General features: G+C 33.2%; 1 protein-coding gene and 1 long non-coding RNA gene across 5 annotated transcripts; both read left to right on the top strand.

Moving 5' to 3' along the window:
- The first annotated feature begins 46 nt into the window (after positions 1–46).
- On the top strand, positions 47–9,510 carry LOC133858137 (uncharacterized). 4 transcript variants are annotated; one of them, XR_009898452.1, is made up of 5 exons: positions 47–232; positions 505–681; positions 6,139–6,618; positions 8,858–8,940; positions 9,106–9,510. It is a non-coding gene; the product is annotated as an uncharacterized LOC133858137 (long non-coding RNA). The 4 variants fall into 4 exon arrangements; XR_009898450.1 differs by adding an exon at positions 8,536–8,595 and having other exon boundaries at positions 47–681; XR_009898449.1 differs by having other exon boundaries at positions 47–681.
- On the top strand, positions 6,667–8,491 carry LOC133857421 (zinc finger BED domain-containing protein RICESLEEPER 2-like). Its single transcript, XM_062292688.1, has 2 exons — positions 6,667–8,259; positions 8,357–8,491. The coding sequence occupies exons 1-2, from the start codon at positions 6,667–6,669 to the stop codon at positions 8,393–8,395; spliced, it is 1,632 nt and encodes a 543-aa protein (XP_062148672.1). The 3' UTR covers positions 8,396–8,491.
- Positions 9,511–12,468: the final 2,958 nt, after the last annotated feature.

Here is a 12,468-nt window from a genome sequence, read left to right as displayed (position 1 = left end):
GACAATTTTTTTTTGAAAAAGCTGTGTTATTGCTCTCTCCCCAAGTTTTTCCTTTTCTGAGAAAAACAAGACTAAGTTCATCTTCTTAGTTCTCTCTTTCTATCTTTTAGATCTCTTTGTATTGGTTTTTGGGCAAATCAACTACAACGTGAAAGCCATTCAACGTGGAGTCTTCTTAAATCTTCCTAGACAGCCTCTCTCTCAGATCGTGCAGCTAAGGAGATCTCTCCAAGTTAGTCTCTCTCTCTCTCTCTCCAAACTCTTCATTTTCTAAGAAAAACCAACGGCGAACTTGGTTTATCTTCCTGTTTCTCTCTACCTTTCTCTCAGAACTTTGTTCACTCTCAAAACTACCCACACACAAACAAAGAGAGTGAGAGAGAGAGAGAGAGAGGCAAAAGGCTCTGATTGCTTTTTGGAGTTGTTGGAGGACATTATTTTTCATGTAGAGGCCATTCAATTGGCTGCATGTGGAGGACATTATCTGCTTTAACTGTTCTGCAGCAAGAGAGAGACGATCAAGCTGAGAGCAATAGAGAGAAATCGAGAGAGAACCGAAAGAGAGAGTTTGTGTCTGGCGGTTGAAGGCCGTTGCACCACCTCGTTCCTATGCCGGCCACCATGCAGCTGGGGAGAGAGACAGGTGTAGTGGTTAAGGCAGAAAGCTTGGAATCGTTTTTGGTAGGTAATTTTCGGTGATTTCATTAGGTTGTGTTTAAATTTTATTGGTTTTCTATAGTTTTGAGTTTTGATTGATTGGGTGTTTTTGACTTTCAATTTGTGGTTGATTTTTTGTGGGTGTTTGTTCTCGATGGTGGTTGATGTCCGATTACGTTTGAGGCTTGATTTTGGGTTAATTTTGTTTGGTGCTACTTGGCTGGGTTTTGTCGGAATTTTTTTGTGGTTTTTTATTTCTTCGGGTTTCTTTCTTTGAATTAGTTCACTTCCAATTCTAAATTTTTTGGTTTTCTATGGTTTTGAGTTTTGATTGATTGGGTGCTTTTGACTTTTAATTGGTGGTTGATTTTCTGTGAGTGTTTGTTATCGATGGTGGTTGATGGCCGATTGAGGTTGAGGCTTGATTTTGGGTTAATTCTATTTGGTGTTGCTTGGCTAGGTTTTGTCCGAATTTTTTTGTGGTGTTCTGTTTCTTCGGGTTTCTTTCTTCAAATTAGTTCGCTTCCAATTCTAAATTTTTTTAGGTTTTCCTTTCAATCTAGGATGTTGGTATTTGGATGCAAAAGCAAAGGAAGAACATAGAGGAAAGTTTTAGGAATTGCAATGAGTTAGCTTTGTCCAAGGAACTGGAGCAAAAACTTGAGAGGAAGGTTCAAATGTTTTTAGGAATGTTCAAGCTACCCCATGTGTTGGATTGAAGATACTTAGAGAGCGTATGAGATATAAATGTTCATCTGGAACTAATGTGCTGCCAGTCTGCTGCCCTGCTAGCTAGTCCGGTTGTTTTAGTTTACTTTGTCATGTTCTGCTGTATTTTCGATTACATGCAGACCAGATGACTCTCACAGCAGTAGAGATTTGTTGATATTTTTTTTGTATCATTCAAAATAATACTGTACAATACGAGAATGTTATCACAAAAGCTGAATGTGGCTTGCTTGAACACATCTAACCGAATAAAATTCATAAGAGAATTTGTACAGTTTGCTTCTTATATTGTTTCCACTTGTCAAATTCATCTATGATCCTAACTTTTCTTATTTCTTATCTATTCCATTTGTTTTATATTGTCAATGTGTGGGTTCTAATTGTAATTGGCTTTTGGAAAAACCATTAGAATGGATTATTATTACTATGTTTTATCCTCCTTTTGCATTGTTAGATCGGTACTATTTCCTGGTTTGTTTTGTATCCTGTTTGGTTCTTGATAAACTACAGGGAAAGAAAAGAAATGAGTAATCTAAAAAGTTTGATTTTTTTTTTTGTATGGAACTTGAGAAAACAAAGACGTGATCAATTGTGCATAGTATTAGTATGGCTAGTTCATACACATTTGAAAAGTTCATAAAATTTCATTCACATATTCACTATTCCTTACAATCATAAAAGGCAACAAAATGCCACCAACATCTATAACTGTTCAATACAAAATACCTCAATGTTCAAAACCAAAATACAACAAACTTCCTCTTCTTGTTAGAAGATATAATATTCCTTCTTTGTACTTTTAGCACATTCTGAATTTGTCCATCATTAGAAGGCCGTGTTCCATTGAATCATCCTTCCTAAGGAGTCCAAGAGAGAGAGAAAGCTAGCTAATATCACTCAAATATCTCAAAATACAACCAAACCAAAAAAAAATACAAAATAATATATAGACCATGTACCAAACTAATATAAACTCATATGATCAATTCAGCTATTTGTGAAATGAATTAAGATGACAAAATATTGACCTGATGCTTGTCATTGCCTTGTCTACAGATAACCTTGAAATCCTATGTTTTCTCTTTGCTCATTCCATCTCTCAATCTGGCAAATATTTCTTCTTCTTTTTTTTTTTTTAAAAAAAAGCTTTAAATTCATGAAAGAGGACATACAATTCCATGTACAAAGCATCAATGATCATATATTCACCGTCACTTATAAACATAAATTGTACTTGAGTAACTACATCGTCTTGAGTTCCAATTATATATTCATGTTGTGGAGCGGCTACAGAAGGTAAGATGGCTTCATTTAAATTCACTCCAACTTCTCTTGTTGCTTGGAAAGTCTCTCATTAAGATATCATATATGCACAAAAACAAGTAGTAACAAGTGTTACAAAACACATGAAAGATTCAGAATATGCACTTGCTTTTCGAGCAAGATATACAAATAAAACAAAGACAAACAAATAACTTGTTTTTGTCTTTTCTTCTGTTGTATCATATGAATTTTAACTTTTTAACTACCTTCTATACAACAGACTCCATTTGTGTTGACCGCTACCTCCCTTTACCTTTTGCAACTATAGGACTCTGCAACTTATCACATTTTTTAGACCTCCCATGAATTGCTTCATTACAAATGGAATATGCACCTAAAAGGTGATGAGAAGGTGGACTACTTATATTGCTTTCACCCCTTGACCCACTTTGAAGCAATTCCTCATTTAACTTATGTACACCAATATTCGCCTTCATATAGGTTTCATTAATGTCTTTTGATGCGATCAATGCTACTTCTGAAAAGTCATTGCACAAATTGTTATATTTTTGTGCTTCAGGGTTGTTACTCAAATCGTCATAACTACTCCTAACGAGGGTATATTTTCTTTCAAGTCCTTCCTCCATCGGTGAAGAACATATTTGGATGGCAACTCTTTCATACTTTTTATCAATATGAGAAAAACAAGGGCATGCCTGCACTTGATTCCTTTGAATTCAAACAATCTACAAGTGCATTTTACCTCACATTCATTATTATAAAAATAAACACAACACTTTACTTCTTTTGTGAAGTTATCATTAACTCTTACACAATCATCAACTTTATACGTAGAAATTGCACCTTCGCGTTTCAGTAGGGATGCAAAACACATCATGAATCCACTAAACTCCTCTTGAACTTCTTTGAACTTTTCATTAGTGTAAATACCTTGTAGTTGATTCTCAATAGAATGCAAAGTTATGAGTGGAAACATTTTATTCAACGAACCAACATCAGCTAGACACTCCTTCTCAACTATTCTCATCAAAGCATTATCATAATTCTCAACAAATTTCTTCAACGGGGTACTTAGCCTCACATAACCATCAAAAAATACATTCATACTCTTGGTTTGTTGTGTAGTGGACATTCTAGCCCAAAATGTATTTTTCACATATGTCGGTACCCATTGATGCCGCTCACCATATAACTGACACAGCCTGCATTCTCCTAAAGATGATTACTCACAACTACTTGTTGCCATATGTTTTTAAATTTAACACAAGTCAAAGAGTCATTTACATAATTTAATAGAGCGCCCTTAAATTTTTCATATTGAGAGTGTGAGTAAAGCTTGTGCGGAAGTTTTCTTGTGATATGCCATAAACAAAACCTATGTTTGGCTCTTGGAAACACTCTCGCAGTTGTAGCTTGCATAGCTCTATCTTGATCAGTTATAATTGCATTAGGAGCTCGACCTGACATGCATTTCAACTAGGGCTGTAAGCGAGCAGAGCTACTCGTGAGCATACTCGGACTCGGCTCGACAAAGTTCGGCTCGGGATCGGTTCATTTATTAAACGAATAGAGCTTGAACATTTTTTTAAACTCGTTTAATAAATGAGCTGAACATGTCAATACTCGGCTCGGCTCGGGCTATGATCATGACCAAAGCTCGTAGAAACTCGACTAGGCTCAATAGGCTCTTTCATATATAATAATAATAATAATAAGTAATTAATATATATATATATATATATATATATATATATATATATATTAAAAACCTAACTAGTAGTTAGGTCTGATTCCATTTGGATTTTAGGAATTAGTAATTACCAAATAGGCAAGTAGCCTCTTCCTCCCTTTTTTTTTTTTTTTTTTTTTTTTATCAATTTTGTTGTCTTTGTTTTGGCCGTTGGATCTTCATCAATGATGAAAATCCAACAGCCAAAAAGAGATGGAGGGAGAGATATATTGTTTTAAGTTTAGGCCTTTAGGGTTTCTTTCTTTTCTGAGTTTCTCTCATTTTTGTCATTTCCGCCGCTCACTTTCTTAGTTTCTTCTCGACTCTTCGTTTCTCACCTCGACAGACTCAAGGAGAGTAAATGCTCTCAACCACTCACCTGTTGCATTCAATGAGATTTGATCTCATCTCTCTCACAATTCACAAACGTCTCTAAGACTATAACCCTCACCGCTAGCAGCTTTTCCTCCAGATTCTCTCAACCCCTCTCTCAGCCTCTCTCATCCTCTCTCTGTACCAGTAGATCTTGAGGCTTCACATCTACGATTTTCAGTCAAATCTTGAGCATGAGGATGACAATCCACACCACGATTCGCATGCTTCAGCTTCATCGGCTTATGGGTTGTATAAATATATATTTTTTTTGTTATTACTCTTTGCTCTTTGTTTAGTCGGTTCGGTTCCTCTCCTGTAGAAAGAACTCTAAGATTTGAGTGCTTTGTCCAAAAATCTCAAAGGCCTTCCGATTTTTTTGGTGAATCTCTTTTTCTCCTTCATCCTTTTAGCCTATCTTCTGATTTTATTCATCTTCTCTCACTCTTTCTTGCCATATCTCTTGCCCTAAGTCTTGGGTCTAAGATAACCGAGAAAGGCAAAAAAAAAAAATCATTTTTTCTCATTTATCCATTTTTCAGAAAACAGAGAGCTTTTTCCTTTTTTGATTAATTGATTTGTTTCAATTGTTTGATGTTCGATCATAAATTGATTTTAGGGTTTTATGACAATTTAGGTTTGATTTATTATTTATTCTTTTTTATTTAATGCTCTGTATAATATACTATGATTTTTTTTTCAGCTCTCTGTCTATGTTTGGGTTCTGAGAAATTCTAGAAAAACGATACATTCTGATGTTTCATGTTTATCATTTAGGTATTAATGTATAAACATGATGCTATATAAATTTTTAGGTTTGATTTATTATTCATTTTGTTTTATTTAATGCTCTGTATAATATATTATGATTTTTTCAGCTCTCTGTCTCTGTTTAGTTTCTGAGAAATTCGGGAAAAAGGATACATTTTGATGTTTCATGATTATCATTTAGGTTTTAATTTGTAGTATGAACATGATGCTATTTAAATTTTTAGGTTTGATTTATTATACATTCTGTTTTATTTAATACTCTGGATAATACACTATGATTTTTTTCAGCTCTCTGTCTCTGTTTGGGTTTTGAGAAATTCATGAAAAATGATACATTTTGATGTTTCATGATTATCATTTAGGTTTTAATTTGTAGTATGAACATGATGCTATTTAAATTTTTAGGTTTAATTAATTATACATTCTGTTTTATTTAATACTCTGTATAATATACTATGATTTTATTTAGGTTTTAATTTGTAGTATGAACATGATGCTATTTAAATTTTTAGGTTTGATTTATTATTCATTCTGTTTTATTTAATACTCTGTATATCTTTGTGTAACTGTAGTCTATGTTTATTATTGTAATGTAGTTTGCTACCACTCTCTGTCCATGGACGAGTTGATAGTTAATGTAGATGAAGGTTCACTTGATGTGAACCTAAATCTGATGAATATTGCATCAGATGATGATGATGGACTTACAAGTCTTGAATCACCTGATGGAGATGCTGTCCAGCGTATCCCCAGTGGGGAAAGTGCTTGTGCGGTTGAGGAGGTTCATGAGGGTAATGATCCTCAAAAGCATGCTTATGAAAGGAAGCCAAGGAAGATGACCTCTCTAATTTGGAATGACTTTAAGGAATTACTGCAATCTGGTGTGAAGAAAGCTCTGCATTCACTGTAAATCTATCCTTGGCATTCCTGCTTCGGGCGCCACAACTCAATTTCATAGGCACTTGAATAGCTGCATTCCACGCATAGCAGCTAGCAAGAAGCAGAAGGTGATTACATTTGACTCTGATTGTAGCAGTGTGGGCTCCGCATCATGTTTTACTTATGATCATAAGAAGGTACGAGAGCTTGCTTCTCATATGATACTTTACCATGAGTATCCTTTTATGGTAGTGGAACATGTTTTGTTTAACAAGTTTATGAGGGCTAACACTCCTTATTGGCAAAAGATATCACGTGCAACTGTTAAAAGTGATTGTATATCTACCTATGAAATAGAGAAAAAGAAGCTGAAAAATTTGTTGAGAAATGTTAACAAAGTAAACATAACTACTGATATGTGGACCTCAAGTCAGAGAGTGTCTTATATGGTAGTTACATGTCATTTTGTTGATTCTTGGTGGCATTTACAAAAACGTGTTTTGAACTTTTTTAATGTCCCACCCCCTTATAGTGGTGTTATAATTGCTGATGCACTTCAAAAGAGTTTCATTGAGTTGAGAATTGAGAATAAGGTATCTACAATAACAGTAGACAATGCAAGAAACAATGATGTGGCCATTCGAATTTTAAAAGATGATTTTTCTTTGAAAAAGACATTAGCTATTAAGGGACAACTCTTTCATGTATGTTGCTGTGCTCATATTACTAATCTGTTGGTGCAAGATGGTATTAGCCAAATTGGAGATATTGTGGATTGTTTTAGGGATGATATAAAGTATATAGTTGCATCGGAGGGTAGGTTGAAGCAATTTGCTGAAATTGCAAAGCAGTTACAATTGTCCTATAAGAAACTGATTTTAGATGTTCCTACTAGGTGGAATAGCACTTATATGATGTTGTCTACTGCATTAGAGTTTAGGGAGGTGTTCCCAAGGTATGAAGATAGGGATCAAAGCTTTCGTTGGGTGCCAAGTGTTGATGATTGGGTTAAAGTTGAGAATGTTTGTCATGTTTTAGAGGTTTTTAATGAGGTGACAAAGATAGTATCAGGGAGTAATTACCCAACTTCTAATTTATTTCTTCCTGAGGTTTGGAGAATAAGAGATGTGTTGGGTAAAAAATCTAAGGATGCCAATGTTTATGTAAGAACAATGGCAGAAAAAATGTATTTGAAATTTGATAAATACTGGGGGGAATGCAATCTGCTCATGGCTATTGGTGCTGTTTTGGATCCAAGGTTTAAGTTGAAACTTGTACAATTTTGTTTCCCTGAAATTTATGAAGAGCCTGAAGCCACTAGAAATGTTGAAAAGGTACATAGTATCTTAAATGAGTTGTATGGTGAGTATGTTGATGCCCACAACTTATCTGCTGCCCCAAACCATGGGTATCAAAGTAATTCTAATTCTGCTTCATCTTCAAGTGATGGTTCATCTAGTGGTGTTCAAAGAAGCACTAAAAGTGGAATGGCTATGTTTAACTCTTTTGTAAGAAGTGTTGATACCTTTCAACCTGTGAAGTCGGATCTGGAAATATATTTGGAAGAAGATGTTTATATCTGTGATGAGGGTGCTGATTTGAAGTTTGATGCTTTGGAGTGGTGGAAATCTCATCAACTTAAGTACCACATTTTATCTAAGATGGCACGGGACATCCTTTCAATTCCTATCACTACAGTGAGTTCTGAATCAACATTTAGTGCTGGTGGAAGGGTCATTGATCCCTATCGTGCATCTTTATCTACTAAAACTGTTGAGATTCTGCTGTGTGGAGCTGATTGGGTTCGAGCACTACATGGACTTAGTAAATCTTCTAATGTGAGTATTATAATTTGTAGGTGTGTTGCTAAATGAGTTTATTTTTTCCCTTAAATAAATAGTAAGTTAGTAATCAATGTTCTTTGTTTTTTTGTAGTTGGATGAACCTTCTTTGGTGGAGATTGACTTGCCTTAGTGCTGGATTGTGGAGTATTTTTTTTTTTGTTATAGTTAATGAGATCAAATTCTAATATATTTTTTTATTTATTTATTTTGTTATTCTGTACTTTGCCTTGAAAAAAATAACTCATCTACTTTTTTGTTTGGTTTAAGCAGATACTTGGTATGGAAGTGGATTGGAACTATTCTGGAAGTGTTGTATTTGGGGAAGTTTTTGTTAGTATTTATGAGTTTATTTTTTCCCTTAAATAAATAGTAAGTTAGTAACCAATTTTTTTTTTTTTTTTTTTTTTTTTTTTGTAGTTGGATGAACCTTCTTTGGTGGAAATTGACTTACCTTAGTGCTAGATTATGGAGTATTTTCTTTGTTATAGTTAATGAAACCAAATTCTAATATATTTTTTATTTATTTATTTTGCTATTCTGTACTTTGCCTTGAAAAAAATAACTCATCTATTTTTTTGTTTGGTTTAAGTAGATACTTGGTATGGAAGTGGATTGGAACTATTCTGGAAGTGTTGTATTTAGGGGAAGTTTTTGTTAGTATTTTGTAAGCTCATGGTAAGTTGATTATACTTTATTTAATGGTAATTTTAGACTCATTTATACACTGGTTATACATTGATTATGTTCTGTTTACATGCTTTTTTTTTTTTATTATTATTATTATAATTATTAATTTCTTACTAATTTTTTCTTTTTCTCTTGTAAATGTGTAATAAACAGGTGAAGAAGTTAATCATTGCCTCCTGGGGGATTTGCTGCACTGCTATAATGCCATGTATTTAAACTTGTTTATTTTGTAAGCTTGACAATTGGACTTAATTTTTTTTAATGCTTGTGTTCTGTAGTGTAGACTGTGTAGTTTACTAGTTTATGTTATTTTGTGTATGTTAAGATGTTATATTGTTAGCTTGAAGCTTTGCAAGCTGGCAGCCTTGGTAGGTTAACTATTGACTAGTTTTTGTTGGAATTCTTGAGATGGGGACTATCCATCCACATGGAAATGCTACTGGATTTGTTTTTGTGAATGCTAGACTTGCTAGTTTATTGTTAGAAGTTAGAACTTAGATAACTTAGATAACTTTGATTTCTAGTTCATGTTGTTTTCTATGTTTGTATATTTGGATGTTTTGGAAATTTGAAATTTTTGAAAATCTTGTTAGCTTAAAGCTTGGATAGATCATTGATGGATACTTGGATGTGTTGGAAAATTGAAATACTTGGAATTCTTGAGAATTCTTGTATATTGCCTTTTTTTTAATGTTGGAACTCTTGAGAATGTATAATCTGGAATTTGTTGTTGAATGTTGGCTTTATGAAGTCATTGAAGTGAGTTGTAACTTGTAAGTTTTAATTTATTGTTTGTAGTTTGTAATTTTTAATTTGTATTTTGTAAGTTGTAATTTGTAAATTAATGTAATTTGTTATTTGGAAGTTGTTGTAAATTTGTAATTTGTAATTTGTAAGTTTTAAGTTGTAAATTGTAAGTTTTAAGTTTAAATATTAAGTTGTAGGAATTCTTGTTGAATGTTGGCTTTATGAAGTGAGTTGTAACTTGTAAGTTTTAATTTGTTGTTTGTAGTTTGTAATTTTTAATTTGTATTTTGTAAGTTGTAATTTGTAAATTAATGTAATTTGTTATTTGGAAGTTATTGTAATTTGTAATTTGTAAGTTTTAAGTTGTAAGTTGTAAGTTTAAATATTAAGTTGTAAGTTTGATAGCTTGTTGACTTTATGAATGTTTGAATCAATGTAAAACTTTCAATGTTTCAATTTAAATTTACATGTTTTAAATTGCTTTGAAATTGAATGTTAAAAACTTGAAATGCTTGTTATAATGGCTTGAAAGTACCCAAAAAAAACCCGAGCTCGAGCTCGTTCATTTCAAAAATATGTAACGAGTTCGAGTCGAGTTCGAACTTCAAAAATCCTTAACAAGCCGAGCTTCGAATAGAATTTCCAAAATTTTTCGAGCTCACGAGCTGAGTTCGAACAGGCTAAAAAAAATTTGAGCAGGTCCAAAAAAGCTCGAACTCGGCTCGACTCGGTTCATTTACAGCACTAATTTCAACCATACTTCGAACAACCACACAAAACTATCGGTGTCCACATTTGATAGTAATCCACACCCAAAAAGTATGGATTGACCATGATGATTCACTCCAACAAAAGGTACAAATGACATTTTGTATTTATTAGTCAAGTATGTTGTGTCAAATGTTATGACATCTCCAAAAGATTCATACGCTTCCCTACTTCGTGCGTTTGCCTATAACACATTTCTCAAACGACTTTCTTCATCCAGATCCATGACATAGAAGAAGCGGTCATTTTTTTTTCTTGCATTCTCATTAAATAGTTACGCAATGCTTCAGTATCTCCTTCCCAAGCAACTCATTCCTTACTTTGTTAATGTAATTTCAATAATCTTTCTTTCCAAATGAAAGATTCTCATTCCCACCAGCTTCAATAGCAAGAGCTTTGTAGTTCTTACTCGGACAGACTCCAACTTTATCAATTACTAGAAATTTTTTTTTTTCACATGAGCATCTAGTTTCTTATGGCATGTAAAATATTTTGCTTTGCTTGGGCTTACAACATGAGTGTGTTCAAGCACGATAGTAAACAATGTAAACCTTCTATCATTTGTTAATTTCGCATTGATCTTCGTCTTACACCCCATTCTCTCCATTGGTTTTGGCTTAACAATATTAGATGATTTGCTTTTTGACGTGTCCTAATGAATACATGCAATGGTGAAGTATCTTAACTTTCCATTATCTCCAGTTGTAGAGCTTCTTTTTGTCACACCAAAACCCACTTGCTTGGCATACTGCTTATAATAATAAAACATCTTCTTCAGAATCGAAAATCATACCAATCTTCGGTTCTTCAACCATTTGATTTCCAAGAATAATTTCCTCTGGTCCATCATTGTCTCATTATCATTCACATCTAACTCATATTCAATTTGCATACCATCTAGATTATTATTTCGGGATAATTACCTTTTTCCCCCATGAACTACCGGCCTGTATCATTTTGCCCTCATGAACTACCATTTCGACCAAAAAAGAGCATCAAACTACTATCTTTACATACTTTGCCCCCTTCCGTCAGAGAGTTTCGTTAACTTGGATGGAATATGCCATTTTTTACCGTTAAGTTCGATTTAAAGACCAGAATGCCCTCTACAGTAATTAATAAAAAATATTAAAATTAATATATTAAAAAAAATGAAGGAAAAGGGGTGGCGGCAGCCACCCCTGAGGTGGCCCGGTGGCTCGCAGCCCACCCCTTTTCCTTTAGGTTTTTTTTTTTTTTTTTTTTTTTTTTTTTTTAAGATGAGGATATTTAGGTAATTTTTGAAATTGAGTTAGAGCATTTAAGTCTTTGCATGAATTAGACTGACGAAAGGGGGCAAAGTATGTAAAGATGGTAGTTTAATGCTCTTTTTTTGTCAAAGTGGTAGTTCGTGGGGGCAAAATGACACAGCCGGGTAGTTCATGGGGGGAAAAGGTAATTACCTATATTATTATTTTTTTTTTTTAAAAAAAAAAAAGAAGAAGAAGTTAAAAAAAAACAATTAACATAGTTGAACAAATCATACAGTATAAACAATTTTTTTTTACTAACCAATTGGAGAACCAAGAGGAGGGTCAAGAGCTTCATCATTACATGCATTGATCATTTCCCTCGATCTCAATTTCACAAGTTATAGGAGATCCTAATTGGATGGAGAGAAGTTCACACTTCAACTTTTGTGCTAAAAGAAGCTCTCTACAATAGAAACAAAAATCAAAGAATGTGATTTTTTATTTAAAAAAAATTAAAAATTTATCAGTTTCTAAATGTTAGAATAAAATATTGTCTCATATATATATATATATATATATATATATATATATATATATATATATATATATATATATATATATATATTATATATCATATCTTTTTTTTTTTCTTTTCATATACACGGTAACCATCATTCTATCTCACCCATTTCTCTTTTTCTTCACTATAGGGTCTCTAATTATGGAAAAGATCATGTGCAGCAGTGGGTGAAGGAGCAGATACATTTTT

Source organism: Alnus glutinosa, chromosome 14, assembly GCF_958979055.1.
Source record: "Alnus glutinosa chromosome 14, dhAlnGlut1.1, whole genome shotgun sequence".
NCBI classification, from domain to species: Eukaryota; Viridiplantae; Streptophyta; class Magnoliopsida; order Fagales; family Betulaceae; genus Alnus; species Alnus glutinosa.
This window is presented reverse-complemented; position numbering and strand designations above follow the sequence as displayed.

Excerpts from the sequence above, each read along its gene's own strand:
- LOC133857421 (XM_062292688.1), top strand. The coding sequence starts at position 6,667 with ATGGTAGTGGAACATGTTTTGTTTAACAAGTTTATGAGGGCTAACACT. Across the intron at positions 8,260-8,356 it reads GACTTAGTAAATCTTCTAAT|TTGGATGAACCTTCTTTGGT; the intron begins GTGAGTATTATA and ends GTTTTTTTGTAG.